The sequence below is a fragment of the Heloderma suspectum genome, chromosome 2 (genome assembly GCF_057233095.1).
Source record: "Heloderma suspectum isolate Gila_16-S chromosome 2, 16-S_ref, whole genome shotgun sequence".
In the NCBI taxonomy this organism is placed as follows: domain Eukaryota; kingdom Metazoa; phylum Chordata; class Lepidosauria; order Squamata; family Helodermatidae; genus Heloderma; species Heloderma suspectum.
This window is the reverse complement of record NC_139459.1, coordinates 209,914,538-209,941,755: the sequence shown is the minus strand read 5'-3', so window position 1 is coordinate 209,941,755 and position 27,218 is coordinate 209,914,538. Positions and strand designations below refer to the sequence as shown.

At 46.2% G+C, this 27,218-nt stretch overlaps 1 protein-coding gene across 3 annotated transcripts in view; it reads left to right on the top strand.

Annotated features, from left to right (window-relative positions):
- The window catches only part of SDK2 (sidekick cell adhesion molecule 2), a 178,089-nt gene that overhangs the window by 114,255 nt on the left and 36,616 nt on the right, over positions 1–27,218 (top strand). For all 3 annotated transcript variants that reach the window (XM_084837570.1, XM_084837569.1, XM_084837568.1), the window contains 11 exons: positions 3,518–3,639; positions 4,938–5,047; positions 5,914–6,064; positions 7,370–7,607; positions 7,795–7,910; positions 9,122–9,311; positions 20,813–20,911; positions 21,229–21,423; positions 22,613–22,814; positions 23,168–23,271; positions 25,743–25,813. In XM_084837570.1, the coding sequence (XP_084693696.1) occupies positions 3,518–3,639; positions 4,938–5,047; positions 5,914–6,064; positions 7,370–7,607; positions 7,795–7,910; positions 9,122–9,311; positions 20,813–20,911; positions 21,229–21,423; positions 22,613–22,814; positions 23,168–23,271; positions 25,743–25,813 (1,598 nt within the window). The remainder of the gene's footprint in view (positions 1–3,517; positions 3,640–4,937; positions 5,048–5,913; positions 6,065–7,369; positions 7,608–7,794; positions 7,911–9,121; positions 9,312–20,812; positions 20,912–21,228; positions 21,424–22,612; positions 22,815–23,167; positions 23,272–25,742; positions 25,814–27,218) is intronic.

Genomic DNA, 27,218 nt, shown 5'->3' with positions numbered 1-27,218 from the left:
CTGATAATGGAAATTTCGACTGCACAAACAGCACAGTGAGTGGTGTGTGTGTTTTCACATCACATTTATGGATACACAGTTGAGCCCACCTGTAGACATTTAAGTGAAAACCAGGTGGAGACTGCTAGATAGTAAGGCATAATTTTTGTGAACCGCCCAGAGAGCTTCGGCTATTGGGCGGTATAGAAATTAAATAAATAAATAAATAAAGGCATATGCACAATCATGTTAATCATACATACAGATCAGGATTTATTGAATAGTCCAGTGTGCTTTAAGTTTTAAAAACACTGCATCAGAGGAGAACTCAAGTCAAATAATAAGGTGCTTTATTCAGAAGTGTAGTGGCACACACCCTTCCATGGTATTCTGTAAATCTTTATTTGTGGGGGAAGGGGGATTCTTTGGAACTGTGCCCTAAACTTTACCTTTAGTGAGGTTCTTTTCTAAAATTGGGGGGGGGGGGAGCAGCAAAGTTATTCTTACTCTTCCCCCCAAAAATATATATATTGTGTGAGAATTGCACAAAGGACAAAATCATAGAATCATAGATTTGGAAGGGGCCTACAAGACCATCGAGTCCAACCCGCTGCTCAATGCAGGAAGCACAATTCCCAGGCAGTCTCCCATCCAAGTACTAACCAGGGCTGACTCTGCTTAGCTTCCGAGATCAGACAAGATCAGGCACATCCAGCCCAGTGTTGTTCAAATGTACCTTGCCAGATCGTGCAGAAAGGCTGCAACTCTTAATTCAGGGTGGTTCTCCTAAATCAGCATTCCTGTCTTTGCTTTGTTTGCCTATGCTGTGAATCCCAGCATCTTGTAGCCAGACTTGACTCATAAGCTATCAGTGCCCACTGTGAAGAGATTCCATCTCTCTGAGATGATGACATCTCACTCCCTGCAACCTCAGATTTGCCTGTTAAACATGGAATCAGACCCTAAGTCAGGGCAGGGAAACTTGTGGCCCTCCAGATGTTATTGGATCGCAACTCCCATCAGCCCTACCCAACATAGCCAGTGGTGAAGGATGATGGGAGCTGCAATCCAACATCTGTACAGCCACAAGTTGCCCAACCCTGCCCTAGGTTGAAGCAAAGCAAGAGACAGATGTCTTGGGATAAGTGGTCATTTCACCTAGTCTGGTGAGAGCAAATATGTAGATCTCATTCAGAGTGTCCAAACCTGGTTTAACTATTTACAGGAAGAATTCCCATCTATACCTGACCTGAACTCTTAGCCATGCCTTTGAGGGGCTTCAGGCTGGGTCACTCAGCAAATAGAGCTTTTCTTCAGGGTGTGTAAGACAAGACAGGCACCACCCCAAACCACTATGGATCTTATAATTTGAAGCTCTTTTCTGTATACTTCTGCTGCTTTCCTAACCTTCAAGCTCCAAACCATATCTAGGGTATTGGGAGCATTAATCGAAACAAGGGATGCACTGAAATAGGGGATCCCCTTACTAAAGATGACTCTACATCTAACTTTGTCAAGCCCTCATGAACAGAATTTTGAAGATGCGTCTTCATGAACAGATTGTTTTTCATATTTGATTTAAATCAGTTTGCTTGGGCGAACTTTGACTTTGCCAAACTCAATTAGCTTCAATATTTGTCCTTTTGAGTAATTCAATTAATTCAAGTGTAGGTCTCATTCGTGCAGGCAGATAACATGCCCCTCACAATCTGACAACAACCAACCACTCTCAAGCTTCAGCATTATTAAATTAACAAACATTGAAGTAATGAATATGAAATTACAGAAAACCCTGCCAACTCTTCTTGTGACTTTCATGATGGGCGTTTTGAATTTGATGAATACCTGAATTACTTCAAATATTTGTTTGAGCCCTGCACTGTTGTCAAGCCTAATCCATGCATCATTAATCAGCCACCATGCTGGCCACGGAGAATCCCCTTGTTCTTCCCTTCCCATTCCTCATGATATTGCTGGGTGGGGTTAGGGTTATTTAGCGTATCTCATAAAACAGTCTACAGCTTTATGCCTGAGAAGGAGGAACAATACATTGCACGCGTGTGTGTAATAAACTCCAACTGCTTTTCCTATGGAGTGCGAGACTCTGGGTACAGGAGAGAATGCTTGATCATAAGAAGAGCCCTGCTGGATTAGCACAAAGGCCTATCTAGTCCATCTTCCTGTCTCCCACAGTGGCCAACTACATCCCTCTGGCCTTCGCCCACTGTTGTTCCCAGCAACTGGTATTCAGAGAAATGCTGCCTCTGATGCTAGGAGTAGCATATAATCATCATGACTAGTAACCATTGTTAGTCTTATCCTCCACAAATTTGTCTAATCCCCTTTTAGGGCCGCCTATAAGAATGTAAGAACACGATTCTTTCCTTTCTAGCCATTTCTCCTCTCAAAATTGTGCACCCAAGTCGTTTCTCCTGCTCCACCTCCAGCAGGATGTGCTTGCCCTTGCGTTATGTTATGACCCCTTGGAACTTGCCTTGTGCTTGAAAGCACATGGGAGAAATCATGGCTGGGGGGGTGGGCAATGTGGAACAGAGACACAGCTGGCAGAGAAAGGAGTGGAGTGCCCCCCTCCCACTCCAATTCTTGACTCAAAATCAGCTCCTCCTGAAGTAGCCTTAATGGTTTTGTTACACATCTAACATGTGGCCTAATATCTTACACATCTGTGTAAGAAATAGTTATACCCCATGAAATGATGCATTCCGCTTTTTTACAGCTTGGCCACAAGGGGGCAAAAGCCACTGGTGTATGGAAGGAGGGGGAAAAAAATCTCAATTTGCTTAGCATCTCTTTCATCTACAGGACTGTCCCATAATGGCACTCACTTCCTTGAACCTTCAGAATCTTTAGAAAGCGGTGGTCTCTCCCCTTCTTAAGATCTAGGGTTTGCTTTGTTTTGTATCTGGAGCATGAGGCTATAACTGAAGATAGGACTTCAAGTGTGGCAAATGTTTGCACAAGAGCTAAGTTGTTATGTTTTTTTCTTCTTGGGCATGAAAGCAAAACCTACCTGATCGGCATATTTGAGTTTGGTGGGTTTTCTCTCCCAAGGTGATGATGTTCCAAATTCAACTGTAGTGTGAAGCACATGTAGCTTCTTTTACCTATGCTGGTTATCTTTTTTTTTTTTTTTATCCTAAAGACACTTTTGGTGTAGTGCATCTCTGTCTCCCCCACTACTGTCTGTTCATAGCACACTACAGTTCATATAATCAAGTGATCATTCCTCCTGTTACGATAGTCTTATAGCCTTCCCCAACCTGGTGCCCTCCTGATGTCTTGAAAAACAACTCCCAGCATTCCTGACCATTGGCCATCCTGGCAGAGGCTGATGGTAGTTGAAGTCCAAACCATATGGAGGGCACCAGGTAGGAGTCTATGAGGTGGAAACTTCCTTTTCAGTGCAGGCTTTGGGCAAAATGCATTTCTGTGAAGGATGAAGAATGGCTGAGTCAACGTGTATCATCCTTAGGGTGTAGATAAATGAGTTCCATCTTTGCTTTCTCTCTGTTCACAGAGCTCCCCGGGGCCCCTACTAACCTGGGCATCTCCAACATCGGTCCCCGCTCAGTCACACTTCAGTTCCGTCCTGGTTATGATGGGAAGACATCAATTTCCAGGTGGCAGGTAGAGGCACAGGTAAGCCTGTGGCCAGGACTCATTGTGCAGTGGAAGAGATCAACAGCAGAGAAAGCTCTCTGTTTCATCCCTTTTCTAGTCCTTAAGATAGCAAGTGTTGTATTAAAGTCGAAGAAGCCTCTGTGCCATCAGGCTATGTGTAAACTCTGTGACATGTTGAAAGCCCAAGTTCTCCTTTCCTTGCATGCATTTACTTTGCTAAATTTTGGGAAATACAGATATTCCAAGAACTGCAATGGTAGAGGTCAAGGAGGAAGGGAAGAGCATGGCAGTTTGGGGTTAGAGAAAACAAGTGAAGAATAACAGAAAAGAGGAGCAATAGGCAGGACTGTGTATAGTCCACAGTTGTACTGGATAAGCACAGAACTTGATACTAAAGCAAATTTGTCATTCTGAGAATTTCGCCTTTTATATTAAAAATGTTTCTAGTGCTTGCTGCAAAGATAGGTTTGAAAGTATATGTGCAATGGCTGTTGAAATCTCAAAAGATGGGAGAAGATTTTGAGGTTATTTTATAAACTAATGTCAGCATATTGCTATGAAGTGCTCTTACATGCAATGTGTTTAATTTCTATTTCTCTTTTGTATTGTTTGTGTACTACTTATCAAGAGATGCCATGTCTATTCATATTTTTTTCCTGTAGGAAGACAGCCAATATGTTTAGTAAATAATAATGAAAACAAAATAATAGGATGTAATAAGATGGCAGCAACATTTTCTCATGAAGGCCTATAGAGTGATGGGATTTCTGTGATCTTTTATTTTTAATTTGCCCAAATATGTATTTATGGTATGAAAAGTTGTCCTGCTTTTCAGTGGGGCTGTTCACACAACACACTAATCCACACACAGTGGTTGAGTGTGGGTTGTTTGTTGAACCGTGGGTTAGTGTGTTGTCTGAACCCAGAACATTTTCCGCGGAAGGCTTGTTAACCATGCAGTGTGGTTTGTAAACACCTTGAACAATCCAACAACAAACCATAGGTTTTCTAGGTGGCCTGTTCAAGAAAAATAAGCCACACTGCATGTTTAACAAGCCACCCTGAGGAAAATGTCCTGTGTTCAGACAATACACTAACCCACGGTTCAACAAACAACCTACCATTCAACAAGAACCCACACTCAACCACTGAGTGTAGATTAGCATGTTATGTGAACAGCCCCAATGTCTGAGAACACCAAACTGTACTGCTTCAGCGAACACATTTTTACAATACCAGAGGGAGGAGAAACAGGCAGTGATCTACAGAATGACAGTGCCGCTCCAATCCTGCTCATTTCACTGTTTGCCTCCCAGGTGGGCCAGATTGGTGAGAGTGAGGAGTGGACCCTCATCCACCAGTTGTCTAATGAGCCAGATGCCCGCTCCATGGAGGTGCCCAACCTCAATCCCTACACATACTACAGGTGGGTGCTGGGTCAGGGGAATTGGGGAGGGATGTTGCTAACGGCCAAGCGGTATGTTTCTATGGCTGGACATCCATATGAACATAAGAAAAGCCCTGCTAAATCAGACCAAAGGTCCAACTAGTCCAGCATCCTGCTTCCCAGAGTGGCCAACCAGTTGCCTCTGGAGAGCCCACAAGCAGGGTTTGAAGACAACAGCCCTCTCCCATGGTGGGTCCCCAGCAGTCAGAGGTATGCTGCCTTCAAAGTTGGGGGTTCCATCTAGGCATCATGGCTGCTGTCTATTGGTAGACCTGCCCTCTATGAATGCTTTCACACAAAGTTTCAACACACCCCTCAAGTAGTTCCCTTTAATATCAAGGAGACTGTTTCCCTCCAGAAAGATGTCAGGAAGAAGGATAGGTGTGACAAAGGTTGATCCAGTGCCCAAATAACAGGAGAGCAGAAGGGGCCTGGCCCTCATAGCTTTTAGGACAACCCCCTTATCTACTGGTTTTAGGAGACTTTGGAGGGGGAGCATGATTTGGCTAAAATTGGGGGAGTCAGGGAGTGAGGTTTGTGGATTTCAGTCAGCCCCACCCACCCACCTTTTCCTTCAAAATTAGACCACTGAGTTCATCAGAGAAGGGAATGGCCTGTATGACTAGCCTAATAAAGCCACATTTGTATGTCAGTGGAGAGGATGGCAATGCAGTCAATAGCTCTTGTGTTGGTATTAAGAGGAAGGGTGAGAACCTAAAGCACCATAGAGGCCACTCAGAGCATGTGAATGTGTAAGTTCAATGTCTGGGGGTGTGGGGAAGGAACCCTTCTTCTGCCACCTTGCTGTTTCTCCCAACGTCAGTCTTGTTCCTTTCTGCTACTAGCTTCCGCATGCGACAAGTGAACATCGTAGGCACCAGCCCACCCAGCCTGCCTTCCCGCAGGATCCAGACATTGCAGGCCCCACCTGATGTATCTCCTGCCAATATTACACTGCGAACAGCCAGCGAAACCAGCCTCTGGCTACGATGGATGGTGAGCAGTGGCATAAGGATTGTTTCTGGAGGGAAAAACTGGGAGTAATGAAGCAACCAAATCACAGTGGATCAGTCCCCCTAGCATTGTTTACCTGGAAAAACAAGCAAACTTTTATAAGATGGATCTGAAATCAAGAAGGTTGGAGGGAATCAGATGGGGCTAGCAGCGCCTGTCAAGGCTGGACTAGATGCTGGGCATAGATATAAAAGGAGTAGAGACATGGAGAAGATGGGACCACACTCCCTCCATGTTTTAACAATATTGACCTACTCAGACGTAGGGCCACTCTACCTCTAACTGCCCTACTGAAAATAGAGGTGATGTGTCACCAGCAGTGTCATGGTAGGCACTATTTTGAATCATTGCATTTACTTGGATCTCGTTTTCCTCAGCAAAAATGAGAAATTCCTCATGGCACAAGCCCCTGACCAGCCATTCCTACCAGCCACCAACAGCATCAGCAGTATCGCTAAGCAAGAGCAGTATCGCTAAGTCCAGATAGAGATGTCACCAGATTCCACATTGAACCAAAATTTGGTGGTGGAATTGTGATCCTTCCTATGGTCGAATCACCTCAAACCAGATAAGAAACTTCCTGCTTTGTTTCTGGAAGGCTTTTCAGGAGTTGTTGCCCATGACTTTCAGGAGCATGTTATCTTCAGACACAGGTTATTGAATTCTGGGTTATCATGATGTGGCCATGCTAACAAACCATGAACAACCCAGAAAGAGAACCCATAGTTAGGTTGTGAAATCTGTGCTGTTGAAACTATAGGATTTTGTTACTTGTGAATCCAGAAATAAGGGTTGTACGTGGGTTGTTTCGCTAGGGTACAGAGGTGGCGGGCAAGACTGATAAAAAACAACAACCAGCCACCCTACACAGCGGTAGTACAGTGCTGCAAAGGCAGGGAAACACACAACCCAGGAATTGAGGAACAAACCACAGTTTATTCAATCACCTCCCAGACAACAAACCATGGGTTAAATAAACCATGGGTTTGCGGTTCAATGTGAACCAGACCTTTCTGACAATTGAGGGCACATGCTGGAGGCCCATCTTCAAGTATTTGTCCATTTAAATTCATGAGTGCTAAGAAATCACTTTAAATAAAGAAATCTGACAATTTGTTCATGAGGATCACAGCTTGTATGCTTTTAGGAAGCCCTAGAAATTGCATATGTTTGATAGAATTTGGCCTCTCTTAGGAAGGGTTGGGAAGACATGACATCTTTAAGTGTTACGGATTCTGGAAAGGGATCGCTTGCAGGCCAGCAATGATGCTTCTTTTGCTTCCCCAGCCCCTGCCAGAAACAGAGTACAATGGCAGTCCTGAGTCTGTGGGCTACCGGTTGCGCTACTCACGCTTAGATGGGCGCAGCCGGACCCTGACCAACACCATCCATGACCGTGTGGAGCGTGAATTCACCATTGAGGACCTGGAAGAATGGACTGAGTACCGTGTGCAGGTGCAGGCCTTCAATGCCATTGGGCCTGGGCCATGGAGTCAGACCATAGTGGGGCGAACCCGAGAGTCAGGTACCTTCTCCACCCCCACCTTTGTCACTAGGTCTTGAGACAGTCTGACAGGCCTCTGCCTGCCTGCTTGCTTGCATGGAGCTTTGGATGTTGAGTTCTGGGCTGTATGTTGCCTGTTACAGAGCATCTCAAACGAGCTTGTCATTTCAACACAGACTCCCATCTGCTCTTCTCTTTGCGCACACAGTGCCTTCATCTGGACCTACCAATATCTCAGCCCTGGCTACCACCTCTACCTCGATGCTGGTGCGGTGGAATGACATCCCTGAGGCTGACCGAAATGGGCTTGTCCTGGGCTACAAGGTAGGCATTAGAAATGCTGGCCCCTTTCCCAACAGGTAGCCTCCTCTCTTGCACCATTTGCTGGTGCTTCAGGTTGGTGCTTTTCAGCCCCAACCTGAAGCCCTCTCATTCCAAGGTGAGTCTCATTGTCTTCAGCAGTGCCTTGACCCTTACTCTTCACCAGCAGGCCACAATATTTTAAAATAATCCATTAGAAAGCCTGGAGAAAATTGTTTTAAAAAATATTCACCTGGCACAAAAAAGGATAGTAATATTAGTGCCAGGCAAACGTCTTTGAGGAGGGGGTTCTATGAATGGGCATCACATCATACCATCTGTGGTGTGCAGTGGCCTGGTGGTGGCCTTCCAAGCTACAGGCTGCGTGTGTGTGTGTTTAACATGGCAGAAAAATACTGACTCTCAGTTCCTGCCTCTTAGTGTGGATCTGAACTCACCCAAATTTCCCACCACCACCACTGTACCCCAAGCCCACAATACCTAATGCTTAGCTGAGGAGGCATGTTTTTGAAGTGCAGAGGATAGAGCAGTCACAGCAGTATCCCACAGTGAGTACTTTCATCCCTCTAATTTATATTGTCCACAGACATGGACCTAAGAACAACAAGCCATGCTTGCTTTTTCTCCACCTTTCACTTCCTCCAGTGCTGGTTCTAGGTTTCTGAGGGACCTTGTGCAAGGCATCCTCAGTGGGCCTCCTCCCTCAGGGAGTCCACCTTCTCACTCCCATTGTCACTAGCTGCTGTTGCTCCTCATCCTCTTTCTCATCATTGCTACCACTTGTTTGCTTGAGAGGCATAACGGCAGTGAGCAAATAGGCAGCAGCATCTCCTCCTTCTCACCACCGTTGTCTGGGCCAGAGCAAGAGGTCCATGAACAAGCAGGTGAAGAGGAGGAGCAATTCCAGGGGGCTCTTGTCAGTGGGTTCCTGCTGGGGCATGGGCCCTCAGCAGGTGCCCTACCATGCCTAGGCTTAGTGCCAACAGTAACATCCTCCCTTTTGTTTCTTCTAAGCCTGCTCCAATCTCTCCCTTCTCCAGTCTATTCCTCAGCCACTTTCCAAATGCCGTACTTTCTGACTCTTGTCTTTTTTGCACAGGATTTCACCCCATCAAGTTTGGAGGAAAGGATACCTAAGCAGTTTTGCACGAACTGGGGAAGGGAGACCCATTGACTCTCCTTCGCCTTGATCATTTGTGAATCTTCTCTTTTAGGTTATGTACAAGGAGAAGGATTCAGATGCAAGGGCCCAGTTCTGGTTGGTGGAAGGCAATGCTTCACGGAGTGCCCAGCTCACAGGCTTGGGCAAGTATGTCCTCTACGAGATCCGGGTGCTGGCTTTCACCCGCATCGGTGATGGTGTGCCCAGCAATCCACCCATCCTTGAACGTACACTGGATGATGGTAGGTGTCTGCTGGCCTAATTACAGTATGAGGGTGGGAGGAAGGGAAAGAAAGACAATTCTGGAGATCTATGAGGTATTCGAAGGCTATGCAAATCAAACTAAAAGAAAGCCTAATCCTTAGAACCCTTAGAACACACACCATTTGTGTTGTGGCAAACTCAAGCAGTTATTATGGGATTGTAATATGGTTTGCTGAAATAATAGCAATACTTAGCATTTATATAGCACCTTCATGTGTTCAAAGTGCTTCATGTACATTAATTGGTTGTGATCCTTACAACAAATCTGTAAGGTAGATCAATATTATTATCCCCATATTGCAGATAGGGGGTTCACGTTTCACGGCAGAGGCAAAATTTGAACTAGGGACTTTGAAAATTTGAACTACCTGATTGGTAGTTCAGTTCTTTAGCCACTATGCTACACCAGATCTCTGTGCTACATTCTCCAAATACCATCACTGGGAGACGTACACTATGCATTTACAAAGGAGAGGGCCTTCTCTGTGGTGGTGCCCCAAGTTAGGAATGCACTCCCAAAGGAGATATGATTGGTGCCAACTTTGTTTTCTTTTCAGTGCCAGATTAAAATGTTTTTTTTTGCCCAAGCATTTTTACCTTTTGGTATTGTAGAATTTTAGAATTTAAAATTTTAATTTATTTTTAAACTGAATTGATTGTTGTGTTTTTGTTTGGCTTGCTGCTTGAAGAGTTGTTTTTTATTTGTCTTTTCATGTGTAATTGCATGGATTTATATTGGATTTGTTTGTTGGATTTAACATTGTGTTCACTGCCCTGGGATCTCTTGTGGAAGAAGGGTGTTTTATAAATGTTAGAAATAAAATGTATACATACATACATACATACATAAAATACACTGGTGATCTTTGTAAACCATCATCATCATCATCATTATCATTATCATTATCCTGCCTTTTTCCCAGTACTGGGACTCAAGACAGCTTTACAACATTAAAAACTTTTACCATTAAAACACATAAATAGAAATATACAAAAGTTAAAAATATAATTAAATCATCAATATTAAAATTGTATAAAATATCAAAATGTTACAAGACAGCAACAGTATAAATAATACTATCAATCTATCATATTCTCCCAAGTCCAGACTATCTATCCCCAAAGCCTTGCTGGAACAAAAAAGTTTTCCCCTGTCTGTGAAGACATATCAAGGAGGGTGCCACTCTCGCCTCCCTGGGAAGGGAGTTCCAGAGCCTTGGGGCAGCCACCGAGAAGGCCTTCTCCTGTATTCCTACCAGGCGAGCCTGTGATGGTGGTGGGACCGTGAGAAGGGCCTCCCCTGAAGATCTCAGGTCACGGGCAGGCTCATAGAGGAGAATATGGTCTTTAGACAACCTGGACCCAAGCTGTATAGGGCTTTATAGGTCATGACCAGCACTTTGAATTGTGCCCGGAAACAGACTGGGAGCCAGTGGAGCTGTTTTAGCAGGGAAGTTATATGCTCCCTGTAGCCAGCCCCAGTCAACAGTCTGGCAGCAGCTCTTTGAACCAGCTGAAGTTTCCAAGCACTCTTCAGAGGCAGACCCATGTAGAGCACGTTACAGTAATCCAAACGGGATGTAACTAAGGCGTGTGTCACTGCAGCCAAGTCAGACATCTCAAGGAACGGGTGCAGCTGGCTTGCTAGCTTTAACTATGCAAATACACTCCTAGCCACCACCAAAGCCTGGCCCTGGGCATCCAGGCTCAGGGCTGAATCCAGAAGTACACCCAAGCTGCGAACCTATGTCTTCAGGGATAGTGTAACCCCGTGATGGCGAACCTATGACACGCGTGTCAGCACTGACACGCGTAGCCATTTTCAATGACACGTGGCCGCATGTGGTTGCATGCCGAGAAGTATGGGGCCGCATGCCGAGAAGTATGGGGCCGCATGCAGAGAAGGACGTTTCATCCTCGGCTACTGCACGGCCAGGTGCAGTAGCTGAGGATGAAACATTTGCTGTAGTGTAGTGTAGACACTCTGTGCCGGAGGTCTGTAGGCCAAAACAACAGAACTCCGGCACAGAGTGTCTAGTTCTGGGACTTCCGGTTAGGCCGTTAGGGGATCTTTGACCTCACTTCCGGCCGACAGAGCAGGGAGCAGCGGAATGCCGCGGGGGACGCATCTTTGGGGGCCCTGTGATCGCCATTACCAGCAACCACATAACCACAGCAACCATCATCCAATCTACTGTTCTGGGGTGTCGTGGATTTCTAATTGACCATCATTTCTGAGATAAGTGAGGGGGAGGCTGGGAGAGGCGAGGGCCTGTGCTATGGGTGCTGTTTCCCGCCATTAGAAATAGCGGCAGCCATCTTAATTTATATAAGGAACACCATTTTGCAGCATAGTGCAGACTCCATTTCACCACTATTACTGTTGTGCATCCTTATTAACCCCTATTTCTGCATCCTTATTAACCCCTATTTCTGCTTATTAACCCTGCCCTTTCCTAAAAGACAAGTTACATGTGCCATCTTGTGGTCAGTTAGGCTAGTTAACCCCTAATTGCCTGCAGGGCTAACAGGCTATCTATAATTCTATCTTCTGTCACTGCCCCCCTGATGGAGAACCCAAAAAATAAAAAACCAAGGTTAAGTAAAGGAAGTGGTAGTAGCAGTAGCCGACCCTTTCAAGAGACATGGACCGAGATGTATGACATTATAGAAAAAAATGGCAGATCATTTTGCGTTCTATGTACTGAAACGGTAGTAAGCAGAACGTGGAATATAAATAGACATTTTGAAACTAATCATTCTCAGCTCTTGAAAAAAAGTGAGGATGAAAGGAAGGAATACATTTCCAGGCAGCTACACCTTTATAAGAGCCAATCTAATTCCATCCTTAAATTTATAAAAGGCTCTACAAATTCAACATCTGCAAGTTTGAGCATTGCTCACTCCATAGCTCAGCATGGAAAAGCACTCAGTGAGGGAGAATTTATTAAAGAAACTCTCCTAAGATGTGCACCAGTTCTATTTCACGATATGCAGAATAAAGATGCAATTATTAAGAGAATATCTGAGTTACCACTCAGTAGAAATATCATAAAAGACCGAATAATGAGACTGAACACAAACATACAACATCAATTAAAGAGAGACATAAGTAATTGTAAATATTTTTCGATCTCTCTTGATGAAACTACTGATGTCACATCACATGCTCAGTTGGCCATTATTGGTCGATATTCTGATGGTCTCACAATGAGAGAAGAGTTGATAAAGTTAGTATCAGTGCCAGCAAGTACATCAGGAAGCGAAATATGTAAGGTTGTTATACAAACATTCCGTGACCTAAGCATTGATATCTCTAAAGTTGTGTCAGTGACGACAGATGGGGCACCAAACATGGTGGGGAAAAAAGTCGGATTTGTCAAATCGTTTACGGAAGCTATTAGACATCCAATTGTGCCTTTTCATTGTATTATCCATCAGGAGGTTTTATGTGCCAAGGCAGGATTCACCGACTTAAATGACTTAATGTCAGTTGTTACAAAAATAGTTAATTTAATAGCTGCTCGCCCCCTTCACAAGCGAGAATTTTCTGCACTTTTACTGGAGGTTGATTCCACCTACAGTGGACTGCTGATGTACAATAATGTAAGATGGCTGAGCTGAGGCAAAATTCTTGAGCGCTTTGTGGAGTGCTTTGAAGAAATTAAGGTATTTCTTGAGGATAAGGATCTGGGAAACTTTTCTCAGCTCAATGATGATAAGTGGGTCAACACCCTGATATTTTTTTACAGATCTCTCTGTTCATATTAATGAACTGAACTTAAAGTTACAAGGTTTTGGCAAAAGTATTGACTTTATGTTTGGATACATAAAAGCTTTTGAAAGTAAACTTAAAATTTTCAAGCGAGATGTAGAAACTAAAACTTATAATTATTTTCCTCGAGTAACAAAGTATTTTGAGAAGGCCAGTGCAGCTGTACAAAATGAAATGGAACCCTTGCATATAAAGTACCAGCATGTTTTAGACTCGTTACTTGACCAGTTCAGTGATAGATTTAATCAATTTAGAAGCCTAGAACAGACCATAAAAATAATTAAGTATCCTAATTTAGTAGTCTACAGTAGTTTGGAATTAAATGGTTTCCAATGGATGCAAATTGATGATTTGGAGATGCAACTTGCAGAATTTCAAGACAGCATCTGGGCTCAGGTGTTTGTCGACTTGAGGTCAAAGCTTGAGAATCTGGAAAGGTGCCGCTTGGAGAATCAAGAGGAGTGCCACTACGAACAGGAAATTTGGAGTGCCTGGAACCGATTACCAGACACTTTTAGCACCCTGAAAAATATAGCAATGGCTTTACTCACAATTTTTCCCTCTACATACTTTTGTGAGACCTTATTCTCAGCGTTAAATAATATCAAAACCAACAAAAGAAACAGATTGACAGATGAAGTTAGTAGCGCTTGCTTGGGCTTGAAGTGTACAAAATACCAACCTTCAATTGAAGGTTTAGCCAATGAAATTCAGCAACAAAAAAGTCACTAATAGGCAGGTTAGTTAAAGAATTCCCCCTCCCCCTCACTTATCTTAGTTCACGGCACCCCACACAAGTTAAATAATATCAAGACCAACAAAAGAAACCGACTGACAGATGAACAAAGAAGTCACTAAGCAGGTAAGTTAAATAATTAGTTTTTGGTTTATTAAATACAGTTATATATTACAATTATACATTTTTGTTATTTAAACTATAAATATCATGAAATTATGGTTTTTTTCTTGAAGTGACACACCACCTGAGTTATGCTCGGTTTTTTGGCAAATTTTGACACACCAAGCTCAAAAGGTTGCCCATCACTAGTGTAACCCATCCAGCACAAGCTGAATTCCCTATTCCCTGATCTACCTTTCGACTGACCAGGAGCAACTTTGTCTTGTCTGGATTAAACTTCAATTTGTTTGCCCTCATCCAGTCCATTACTGCCGACAGACACCAGTTCAGCACCCCATTAGCTTCCTTGGAATTAGATGGAAAGGAAAAGTAGAGTTAGGTGTCATCAGCATACTGGTGACATCAAACCCCAAAACTCCGGAAAACCTCTCCCAATGGTTTCGTGTGTATGTTAAATAGCATGGGGGACAAAACAGAACCCTGAAGAACTCCACAGACCAATGGCCAGGGAGTCAAACAGAAGTTCCCCAGCACCACCTTCTGGGTCCACCCCTCCAAGAAGGAATGGAGCCACTGTAAAACAGTGCCTCCAAGTCCCATCCCAGTGAGGTGGCCCAGAAGGATACCATGGTTGATGGTATTGAAAGCTGCTGAGAGGTCCAGCAGAACCAACAGGGACACACTCCCCCTGTCTAGTTCCCGGCGTAGGTCATCCACCAAGGTGAACAAAGCTGTTTCTGTCCCATAACTGGGTCTGAAGCCAGATTGAAATGGGTCTAGATCAGCAGTTCTCAACCTGTGGGTCGCGACCCCTTTGGGGGGGTCGAACGACCCTTTCACAGGGGTCACCTTAGACCATCACTACGACAACTTGGAAGGGCTCAGCTGGGTGGATTACAGCGAGCCCAGCGGCTCCGACGGGGTGCGCTGCACCAGCGCGACGCTTACAATACGCTCATTTATATGCTTTATTTTATGATAAAATCATACCATCAGAGTTGGAATGAACTCTGGTCCAGGGATGGGGAACTGTTCTGGCCCCAGGGGCCGGATTGCCTCCTGGGACAACCTCTGGGGGCAGGATGATGTTGGGGTGGGCTCACTCTCTCCTGAAGCCCCACCTCCTTTCTCCAAAGCCCCCACTCCTGACATCTTTAACTGCTCAGAGATATTTTTTAAAAATATGATAAGTGATAAATAAATCTATGAAATAAATAATAAAGAAACAATCAAAGTTTCTTTTTCCATGTGTTGAAAATATGATGAGGTGCTTAGCCTTCCCCAATCTGGTGCCTTCCGAATGTGCTGCACAGCATCTCCCATCATCCCCAGCCAGCTTGGCCAACTGAACAGGCTGGGGATGCTAGGAGTTGTTGTTCAGCACATCAGGAAGGCAGCAGGTTGGGGAAAGTGGCCTAGATAGAAGGTGAGTCTCTTTCACCACAGAGGATGTCTTTCATCCTGCCGAGATCCCTAATCAAGCGGGGCGATAACTAATCAAGGAGGAGGCTCTTGGACTTCCCGACCCAAGTGTCTTATTTTCTGACCATCTTGAATTCCACCAGCTGAGTTCATGCCTGATCTGATGGTTATGTAAGTTGTAGATGCTGTCTGCTCCTCTCCAGTCCAATACTCCAGTCCCAATTTGGGGTTGTTATATTAAGACTGTTACCCATGCTACACCATGCTTCAAGACAAAATTTCATTTATTTGTAATTAGAAATAAATATTTCACAATATATAATTACATATTGGTTTTGTGATTAATCACTATGTTTTAATTATGTTCAATTTGTAACAATGAAAATACATCCTGCATATCAGATATTTACATTACGATTCATAACAGTAGCAAAATTACAGTTATACAGTAGCAACGAAAATAATTTTATGGTTGGGGGTCACCACAACATAAGGAACTGTATTAAAGGGTCGCGGCATTAGGAAGGTTGAGAACCACTGGTCTAGATAATCTGTCTTATCCAGGAATCCCTGGAGTTGTGGGGCTACCATGCATTCCAATATCTTGCCCAGAAATGGAATATTGGAGACTCCATATTGGAGACACTATATCCAGTATGGTGGGGTTCAGGGAGGGCTTTTTTAACAGAGGTCTCACCAGCTTCAGGCAGACTGGAACTCTACCTTGACTAAGGGAGGCATTAACCACTCCATTTACCCACTTGGCCTGTCCGCCTCTGTCTGCTTTTATGAGCCAGGAAGGGCAAGTGTCAGGGTGGACACTGAGCCCATAGAATCCCAGAGTAGTTCTGATGCTGAGGAAGAGCAGTCGCTCCTGGGAGAGGAGCGCGCTCCTCTTTCCCAGGACCAACAGCTGACAGAGATTCCTCCCACCCACATTCCTAGTTTAGTTAGCAGTCCAGGGAGTGACCCAGCACAGATAGCAGACTGGGTGGATGCGCGGCGCAGACGCAGAGAGCGGTGCCAAATGGAGGGCGCGGAAAGGAGGCATAGCACCCAGTTGGCGCTCAAAGAACGATTGCGCCCAGAGGTTCCAAGGGAAAAGGGGAGGGATTCTCCCTAGTCCTTATATTCAGGGGTCTGCCAGTAATTGCCTTTCAAACGGGGACCAACTGTTCCAACTTAGGGCATAGGGATGCTGCTGCTCAGATCTAGTTGCTACCTGTAGAGTTGTTAAGTTGTAAAAAAAGAATAAAGCTTTGAAAAGAATCCCTTTGTCTGTGTCTGGACTTGGCTGCTGGATTAGACTGAGAGAGCCCTCCAAGGAGCCCTTGACAGCAACGATCTAGAACACACGTGTTGGCTCTCACCTCTCCCAGGAACCTGTCCACATCCTCGGGCTGCACAAATTGAAGAGTATCCAATAACACTGGACAAGCAGGGGCCAAAGTTATATCCACTTGGTCTGTATCAACTATAGCATCCAAGTCAGAGCGGACCCGAGTGATTTTATCCGCAAAGTGCTGAGAAAATTGTTCACAGCAGGCTGTCGAGAGGTTTAAATTCTCCTCTTGCAGGCTAATGTATAAAAGACCCCTGACAACTTGAAACCACTCCGCTGGTCAGCTCTTTGCAGACGCAATAGTGGCAGAAAAAAAAAATGCTGCCTGCATTGCCACAGAGTAGGCCTTCAAATAGGCTCTAGCCCGTGTTCGATCGGATTCACTCCAAGTTTTCTGCCAACATTGCTCTAGTCGTCTTCTCGATTGTTTCATTGCCGCCAGCTCCCTAGAAATCCATGCTGCTGGTGCGGCTCCACTTTGTGAGAGAGGACGCTCAGGAGCGATTGTGTCCACGGCCCTGTGCCAGGAGCGCCCTAGCGGCCTCTGTCAGTAGACTCCAATAGCCAACTCAAGACACAGATGAAAGGATTCTTTTCAAGGCTTTAATCCTTTTACAACTTAATGACTCTTTCAGATGCTAATCACCAGCGACTAAGCAATGAACAGGAGAGTGGCTATGCTCCAGGTAGGCAGTTGGTCCCCGTTTGAAGGAGAATCACATGAAGACCCTGAACTTATGGGCTAGGGAGAGATCCTCCCTCTTTCCCTTGGGTCCACGGGAGGCGGCTGTTGCTTGCGCACCAAACGGGCGCTACGCCTCCTTTCTGCACCTTCCATTGCTCATCGCTCTTTGCATCTGCATCGAGCATCCAGCAAGCCCCCCTCCTGCACTTCCTCACTGCTAGGATCACTATCTATCTCAGGAATGCCGGCAGGAGGAATCTCTGCCAGCTGCTGTGCCTGTGAGGGATGAGCTGGCTCCTCTCCCACGGATTGCTGATCCTCCTCAGAATCAGAACTGCTCTGGGGTTCTGTCAGCTCAGTTTCCACCCTGACATCATCCCCGCTCCCATGAGGCCCCCCCTCATGCTCCTCCCCTGGGGTCCCGGGTTTGTGCGGGTACAGCTGGTGGAAGCACCTCAGCAGCAACAGAGCATGCACATTTTCCGCGGGTTCCCAGGACCGCTCATCTGGCCCGTACCCCTTCCAGTCCACTAGATATTGCAGGCGGCCACGAGAAAGGCGGGAGTCCAGAATCTCCGCGACCTCAAACTCCTCCTCCCCCTCCACCAGCACTGGCGGCGGGGGGGGGGGACCGACAGAGCGATGAGGGTCACCAGAAACCAGGGGGGACAGCAAGGACCGATGAAAAACAGGATGGATCTTCATGGAGGGGGGGGGAGCCAGGCGAAAAGCAACAGGGTTAATCTGGGCCGTAACCTGGAAAGGCCCCGTGCGGCGAGGCGCGAGCTTCCTTGCGGGCGAGTGAGAGGGGAGGTATTGGGTGGACAACCAAACCCAGTCCCGCAGTTGCAGAAATGGGCCCGGCTGGCGCCGCCGGTCTGCAGAGGCCTTGTAGGCTGTCTTGGCTTGCTCGAGGGAGTCCCGTAAGAGGTGGTGTACCACTTGCAACTCCTCTAAAAAAGTCATGGGCTGCTGGCACCGAAGAGGGAGCTAAGGTGGACGGGAAAGCCTTGGGGTGGTAACCAAAATTGGCAAAAAATGGAGTTTGGCGGGTAGAAGCATGGCAGGCACTGTTATAAGCAAATTCTATGAGAGGCAGCCAGGAAAACCAGTCATCTTGCTGGTAATTGACATAACAGCGCAAATATTGCTCCAGAGTCGCATTGGTGCGCCCGGTCTGACCGTCCGTCTGTGGATGGTGGGTGGAGGAAAGACGGAGCGTCACATGGAGAAGCCCAAGTAGCTCCCTCCAGAAATGGGCAGTGAATTGGGCTCCCCTATCCGAAATGAGACCCTCGGGCCATCCGTGGAGCCGGAAAACATGCGCCAAAAACAGCTCCACCGTCTCCCTGGCTGTGGGCAACCCAGAGCAGGGGATGAAATGGGCCATCTTAGAAAACAAATCCACCACCACCAGAATGGTGGTCTTACCGTGTGAGGGAGGCAAGTCACTGATGAAGTCAAGGGAGAGCAGTTTCCAAGGTCCTGAGCGGGCAGGCAGGGGGTGAAGCAAGCCTGTGGGCTTGCCGGAGGGGGCCTTCGCCCTCTGGCAAGTTGGGCAGGAGGCAACATAGGTCTTGATGTCCCAACACACACAAGGCCACCAAAAATCCCGCGTCACTCTGTGCAGGGTCTTGACGAAGCCAAAATGCCCAACGGTGGGGGAGTCATGGCACTGATGGAGGACCTTCTCGCGGAGGGGTCTAGAAGGCACATAGACCCGGCCGGAATGGTAAAGCAGGCCACCTCGCAAAGAGAAGGAGGTAGAGTCAGGGGGGCAGAGGCTAGCCCCAATTCCTCCACTTTTGTGCAAACAAAAGCATCCTGAGCCTGTGCAGAGTGAAGGAGCTCCTCCCAAGAGTGAGGCACCGCAGCTGCTGCCAGGCTCTGGGGTGGGGGGAAAAATCAGAGAAGGGGATTTCCCTCACCCCCTGGCTGGAGGTCTGGCTTACAAGAAAGAGCATCTGCTTGTAGGTTGTCGGAGGCCTTCACATGGCAAATCTTAAGGTGGAACCGGGGGAATAAAAGCGACCACCTAATCTGCCTCTGGTTAAAGGCACGGGCTGTCTGATGTTCCAGGTTGCGATGGTTGGTTCTAACTTCAACTGGGTGCTGTGCCCCCTCCAGCAGATGACGCCAGGTCTCCAAAGCGGACTTGATGTCCAGCAGTTCCTTCTCCCAGATGGTATAATTCCTCTCAGACATGTTCAGTTTCCTGGAGTGGTAGGCGCAGGGTTGCAACCTGCTGCCCGCCCGATCTGGCTGAAAAAGCACCGCCCCCACTGCAAAGTCAGAGGCATCAGTTTGCACTACAAAAGGCTTCCTCGGGTCGGGATGTAACAGGATCGGCTCAGAACTAAAAAGCTTCTTAAGTTCCTCGAAAGCCTGTTGGGCAGATGCCGTCCAATGAAAAGGAGATTTCCTGCCCTTAAGGAGGTCTGTGAGAGGAGATGTCAGCCGAACAAAGCTGGGCAGGAACTTTCTGTAGAAATTAGCAAACCCCAGAAAACATTGCAAGTCCTTCTTGGTGGATGGAGCCTGCCAGGAGAGGACAGCCTGGACCTTTGCAGGATCCATCCTGATACCGTCAGCTGAGATAATGTAGCCAAGATAGTCCAAAGAGGTTAGGTCAAACGCACACTTCTCCAGTTTGGCATACAGATGGTTCTCGCGGAGGTGCTGGAGGACGGCGGAGACATGGTGCTGATGGGCGTGGGGGTCCTCAGAAAATATAAGTAAATCATCGAGATACACAATGAGGAAAGAGTCCAAATAGTCCCGGAAGATGGCATTCATAAAACGCGAAAATGGGGGGGGGGGCCCCCTCAGGCGAGCCCAAATGGCATCACTAGGTATTCATACGCTCCATACCGGGTGCCAAAACAGGTGTTCCACTCATCCCCCTCCCAGATGCGAATCAGATTGTAGGCGCCACGCAGGTCCAACTTTGTGAAAATCTTGGCTCGCCCCAGGCGCTCCAGCATCTCAGGAATGCCGGCAGGAGGAATCTCTGCCAGCTGCTGTGCCTGTGAGGGATGAGCTGGCTCCTCTCCCACGGATTGCTGATCCTCCTCAGAATCAGAACTGCTCTGGGGTTCTATCGGCTCAGTTTCCACCCTGACACCCTGGTCATTTCTCCATTCCAGAGATCATCCATGGCCCATTATCAGCAACTTCCCTAAACACAGCCCCGGCCCCCAAATAAACAAATAAAGTACTTGTTACCTTTAGTATAGTGTGCTAATGCATGTGTGTGTGCATGTGCATGCATGCATGTGCTTCTGTGCACATTCCATACTCTGCACATTCCATTCTCTGCCTTTGTGTATGGATAAGGGTGTGTTCCTTGGTACCTCCCTCTAAGCACCTGTTCTCTCTTGTCTTGCGGTATTATAGTGCCTGGGCCCCCAGTGGGCATTCTCTTCCCAGAAGTGAGAACAACTTCTGTACGGCTAATCTGGCAGCCACCTGCTGCTCCCAATGGTATCATTCTGGGTAAGTAGCTAACCCTGACCCACCACAGAGATTTTAGACCAGAGTGGCTCAAGCAACTGGCGCTTCTCCCTTCTTCTGTCTGCCATTTTGGATGTCAGTTGGTGTCACCAGAGGAATTATGGGTGGGTAAAAGAGACCAACCCCCCTCACCAGGCATGGGCCAGATCCATGGATATCCTCTCCTAAAATTACTTCAGTTAAGATCTACTTCTTTGGGGACAACTTCTTCCTCTTCCACTGCAATAAGGATGAGTTTATGGGATAGTGCGGCTTTCCCCAAGCATTTCCTAACAGCATTGTGTCCCAATTGTATGCAGCATACCAGATCACCCATCGTCTCAACACCACAACTGCCAATTCAGCCAGTGTGGAAGTACTGAATCCCAGCGCACGCCAGTTTACTGCTACCAGTCTTAGACCTGAGTCCACCTACCTCTTCCGAATCACAGCACAGACCCGAAAGGGCTGGGGCGAGGCAGCAGAGGCACTGGTGGTCACCACGGAGAAGAGAGGTAATTATGTCAGGAAGGGACTTGATGGCTGGAAGGGGACGAAAGGACTACTTGCTCCCTGGCCAGTGTAATTCAGTGGGACTTGTGTGAGACTGAGTGCTGTCCTACAGGTTATAGAGAATGAGATGGTAGTAAAGGTGGTAGAAGCCTGTTACGAAAAAGAAAAAGAACTATCCCTCACCATCACCCCTCTGCTTCTATTTATGAACTTTTCTCATTACTTCTTATTTTCTCTCCCTCTTCTATTTTTAATTAGTTCTTCTGAAATCTATGTACTTTCCCTTTCCAGCAGCAAATTTCCCCCCTCTAAAAAAAACAGGCAAACCAACATATACAATTCCTGTACCAAAAGGTTATCCAGTTCTGTTGTCTCATTGAGTTCAGATATAGTGCCGCTCTCTTTTTTAAGAAGCTTATGGGAGCATCACACTAAAATACACAGGTTCCCCTTTTTGATCCTGCAGAAAAGCCATTTTAAAAGGGAAATTGAGATTCATAGGGACCCCATGAATATACTGGATCTCATCCTGGAAGCCAGTTTCTCTGATTTGTCAGCTAATATCCTTTGCTGTAAGTCAATTGGATCTGGGTTGGATTGGATGGAGTAGGGAGAGACAGGTGACTAGACTCCACCCGCGAAGTTTACAAAGGATTCTTTAAAGCTCCTTCAGCAAAACGCACCTGCCCGAGGTGATGAGGGATTCGCACATGTGTCACTGTGAGTATCTCTACACCAGCCTAAAAAGCTGCATTTAAATGGGGCTTTCAGCTTCTGTTTTAAATGCAGGATCACAACAACCCCCTTTTTCACCCGCTTCCTTTCCCCCCTCCCTTTTCCCCCTCCTACTCCCCATATCTGGGTCTTCCATTATTTTTCATTGATCTCACTCCTCTTCCTGCCACTTTTCCTCTTTTCATGGAGGGAACTCAAGTGGAGCACAAGCAGGGTAATTTAATAGCTCAGTATCTCCAATCTATTTAAAAACAGAACAAAGGGCATTTAGTGCAGGAGACACCTTGGAGGTTCACTGCGTCATCTAATGAGCCCGCAAACTTCCATGAGTGAGCAATCTCGATAGCAGGATAAAAGCTGTTTGTGAAGGAGCGCTGTATCTCTACTATCACCGCCATGTCTTATTTTCATCCCATGCTCCCAGCCTTCTGTGATCTGTGCCTCTCTTACCTCCAGACCATCCCCAGCCTCCCAGCAAGCCAGTTGTGCTGCAGGAAGATGTCAAGGCAAGGAGTGTGCTGTTATCATGGGAGCCAGGCAGCGATGGGCTCTCACCCGTCCGGTATTACACTGTGCAAACACGGGAACTCCCTGATGGGAAATGGGTGCTGCACTCTGCCTCTGTCAACCACAACACCACATCCTTCATAGTCAACAGGTGAGACAGCAACAGATTGGATGCAGAGAGACATTTATTGGGGAAGAAAGTGTGTTGTTGCCAAGGACAGGTCTGGAGGCAGGTCTGGAGCATGTCATCCAGCCACAGGACTGTGCTCAGTTTCCCATCTGCCTCTGTCTTACTAAGCCTGGAATTAGGGCAAGCCATTGGATATAAGACAGTTATGAAAATATGGCTTTTCTGAAACCTTTAGGAAGAGCTTGCTGGCCTTGGAGTGAGAAAAATGTTACAGTAGTGGCTTGGCAGGCAGAACATAGTGATAGCTGTGGAGCTGGTTGCCTCTTGGACTGCTCCTCCAAAACCATGCCAAGTGCCATCTGTTCCCCTTGCAGGCTGAAGCCCTTCACCACCTACAAATTCCGGCTTAAGGCAACCAACGACATTGGTGACAGTGAGTACAGTGAAGAGTCGGAGTCACTCACCACACTACAGGCTGGTATGTGGACACGTTGGTTCATGAGTTTACTTCAGAAGGGGGAGACAGCTTCTTCCTCCAGTCTTAGGAATAGAGGTTATCATGCAGCAGGAAAGGCATTAAGTGAAGCCAATGCAGCGTACATGGCTGGAGTGATTACCTCTCCCAGTCTAACTCCTGTCTTAGGTATTTACTATTCCTGTACCTAGGTCAATCAAAAAAAACACACACAAAATCAGAACAGGAAAGAATCAGGAAGGAGTTTGCTTTCCCTTTGGTATCCAGTCACACCTCTGTAGAATATTTATTTAGAAGGTTTGTAAGCCGCCCTTTAGGATATTCCCCCACACACACGTGCACATACACACACGCGCACGCACGCGCACACACACACAAAAGGCAGTATACAACAGAACTTAAAAGCCACAAAATATAATAAAGCAATGATAAAAACAAAACGCCAAAAATAACAGTTAAAACCAAATAGTACCATATATTAGGGATGTGAGAGAATTCCACAACGGATTCAACTGTGTTCGCTTTTCTATGAATCTGACCTGCAGATTCCTCAACAGACCAGCTTTTTCCAAGTCATGTGGATTCCACCGACTGGTTTTTTATTCGGCAGGGCGGCGGGATTCGTACAAATCCACATTTGTGTTAATGTGCACTTGCACAAGTGGAGTGAAATTCTTGTACATCCCTAAAAAAAATCCGATTCTGTCAATGAGCAAATAATGGAATAAAAGATACCTGACAATCTGAGAAACACAGACGGAACAGATTTAACAAAATCCATACATCCCCACCATATACACAGGGCCCCAGGAGAGTCCTAACTGAATTGTAGTCCAAGGTAAACAGGTGAGTCTTTAGGGCCTGTTTGAAATCCTTTAATGATGGGGCTGGCAAACGTTAATTGGGGAGGGCCCATAGCTCAGTTGCAGAGCACATGGTTTGCATGCAGAATGTTCCAGGTTTGATCTCCAGCATTTCCAGGTACACTGGTATAACTCCTGCCTTAAACCCTGGAGAGCTGCTGCCAGTCAGTGTCAACAATACTGGGCTAGATGGACCCAGGATCTGACTCAGTATAAGGTAGCTTCCAATGTTCCTAAGAGAGTTCCACAAGCAGGGTGCCACTACTACAAAAGCCTGATCCCTCAGAGCTGCTGGCCTAATTGCTCTTACAGGCAGGCACACAAGTAGGGCCTCTGATGTTGACCTCAGAGTGCGGGCAAGTTGGTATGAATCGTCAAGTAATCTGGACCCAAGCCATTTAGGGCTTTGTAGAGCAATATTAGCACTTTAAATTTGGCCCAAAGTCACACTGGCAACCAGTGCAGCTGGTACAATATAGGTGTAAGGATATACACATTTTGTTAAATCTGTTCCATCTGTGTTTCATGGATTGTCAGGTATCTTTCATTCCGTCGTCCACTCGCTGATGGAATTGGATTTTTTTAACCAGAATTTAGTTCTAGTTGCGCTAATTCGCATTAGCACAAGTGCACCTTAGCACTAATGCACACTTGCACAAATGTGCTAATGCATATTAGTTAACGCGAATCTCTGCAAATCCCCCCAAATGTGAAAAGCCAGCCCACACATCCACAGAATCCACATGACTTGGAAAAAGACAGTCCGCTGTGGAATCTGCAGGTCGGATTCCTAGAAACCTGAACTCATTTGAATCCTTTGTGGATTTCTCGGACATTCCTGTATAGGTGTCACATCATGATCCAGGTTTCTAGTACCTACCAGTATTTGAGTGGCAATATTTTGTACCAGCTGATGACTCTAAACCATCTTTAAAAACAGCCGCACTTTTCACAAATAGCCCTGTACTCATCCCCAACCATCAAAGACCTATCTCCACACAACTTTTTAGGATGAGCTGATCTTTGCCTGTGCTTTGCCAGTGGTGGCACCGATGGTGTTATAACAGAAAGGTAGGCACTGTAGTTAAGGTTGCCCATTGTGGGCTGCAAACTTAGTGTTGCAGTAGGTAAGGCAGAATGAGGACTGAGATTGATGGGGAAAGTTGAGATTATGTTTAAAGAGCAATATTAGGCACAATTAAGAGGATGCATGGATGGATCGTAGAGCAGAACTTGTGGGGAAACTGAAGGTTAGTGGAAAAAAAAGGACAAGCAGAGAAAACAAATAGTGCTAAAGGGGATTGTGAGAGGGAGATACAGACTGAGCGAGTTGTGCAGAGCACAAAGCAAACTCATTACCGACTGGACCAAGTTATTCCACATTAAGGAAATTTTCTGTCATCAAAAATAGTTGTCTCCTGCTTCAGAATCACAGAATCTACCAATAACCTGTCATCATTTTTGGCCTTCACTGCTAACACCAAGTGGTCATTGAAACTTGTATCCAGGGTGAACAAGTCTGCTATTTCCGAATGTCCAGTGTCTCATAGAGACAAGTAGGAGGAGTTTGGGTGTTCCTGCATCTGACCCTCATTTCTTCTCTCTCCTCAGCCCCAGAGGAAGCCCCCACCATCATGTCAGTGATACCACACACCACCACATCGGTGTTGATCCGCTGGCAGGTAAAGTAGCATACGCTTGCTTGCTTGTTTGTTTTCCCATTGAAACTCTTGAGTAGGAGAGCTGGAATGTTCAGGGCTTCTCACCATCTTGGGAAAAGATTCTGGCCAATTAAACATTTTCTGTGTTGTACAGTGGCTCTGTATGGTGTCCTAAGCTTTTTTCTGATAGCTAGGAAACCTAGAAGTGGTTTCAGCTAGTCTGTGGCCTAAGAAAGGTGAGTCTGAACAAAGGCAGTAGGATTGTAATCCAATTTGTACATAAAAATATATTCCTAGCCTTCACCTCAACATTCTTTGTCCAATCTGCTAGTTACCGCAAAGGAAGGTTCTGCAGTCACAATGGGATGGGAGGCTTTGGTGCTGAAACATGGCATATGTGGTGGACTCCGTGCCCCACTGAGTTTGTGGGAAAGGGGCCCCCTCCCTGTAGAGTGAGGAGAGAAGCCTCAGTTGGTATGTGTGTTGCAGGGGGCGGACCAGGTAATGTGAATGCACATGAGGACCCCAGAGGTAGAATATAGAGATTTATAAATAACAAAATGTGGAATATTGGCTTGAGGAAATGTTGTTGTTGTTGTTGTTAGTATTGTTATTGTTTTGTTATTATTGATTTCGTTTCTATCCTGCCCAATAACCAAAGCTCTCTGGGCAGTTCACAACAATTCACACACAGAAAAAAAATACAAACTACAACACTGAAACATTATACAGCATTAAAACATTATAATAAAACATAGTCTAAGAATTGCTGAACGTACAAAATTTAAAAAGTTTAAATATCGAAAAACAATTTTAGTGAACAGCTTCAATAACAGACCTGTTCAAGACAGCTGACATAGATGCCCCATCATATGCCATTCAATGCCTGGGAGTAGAGGGCAGTCTTAACCTGGCACCAAAAAGATGATAGTGTTGGCACCAGGTGGGTCTCAGTTGAGAGCTCATTCCAGAGTTGGGGGGCCACTACTGAGAAGGTTCTCTCCCTTGTTGCCACCTTCCAAGCCTCCCTCAGAGGAGGCACTTGAAGGAAGGCCTCTGATGTTGGTCATAGTGTCCAGGTACGTTCAGGTCAGGAGAGGCAGTCGGTCAGGTATTGTGGGCCTGAGCCTTGTAAAGCTTTATAGGTTAAGATCGGCAGCTTGAGTCAGGCTCGGAAGCAGGCAGGCAGCCAATGCAAGTCTTGCCTTCTAAGGTAAAAGGAAAGACCAAGGGGACTGAAATGGATAGTATGGCTATCATATGCCACCCCTCCGTTCTTCATGCTTGAATGCATATAAGGATTCTGAGGCATCTCCTGCCTGTCGGCCTTGACTCCTCTCTGCTGACAGTGGCCGGCTGTGGAAGCCAGCTCTTCACTCGGCTCTTCCAGCTTTTGGCTGGGCCACGGCAGGTGACAGTCTTAAAA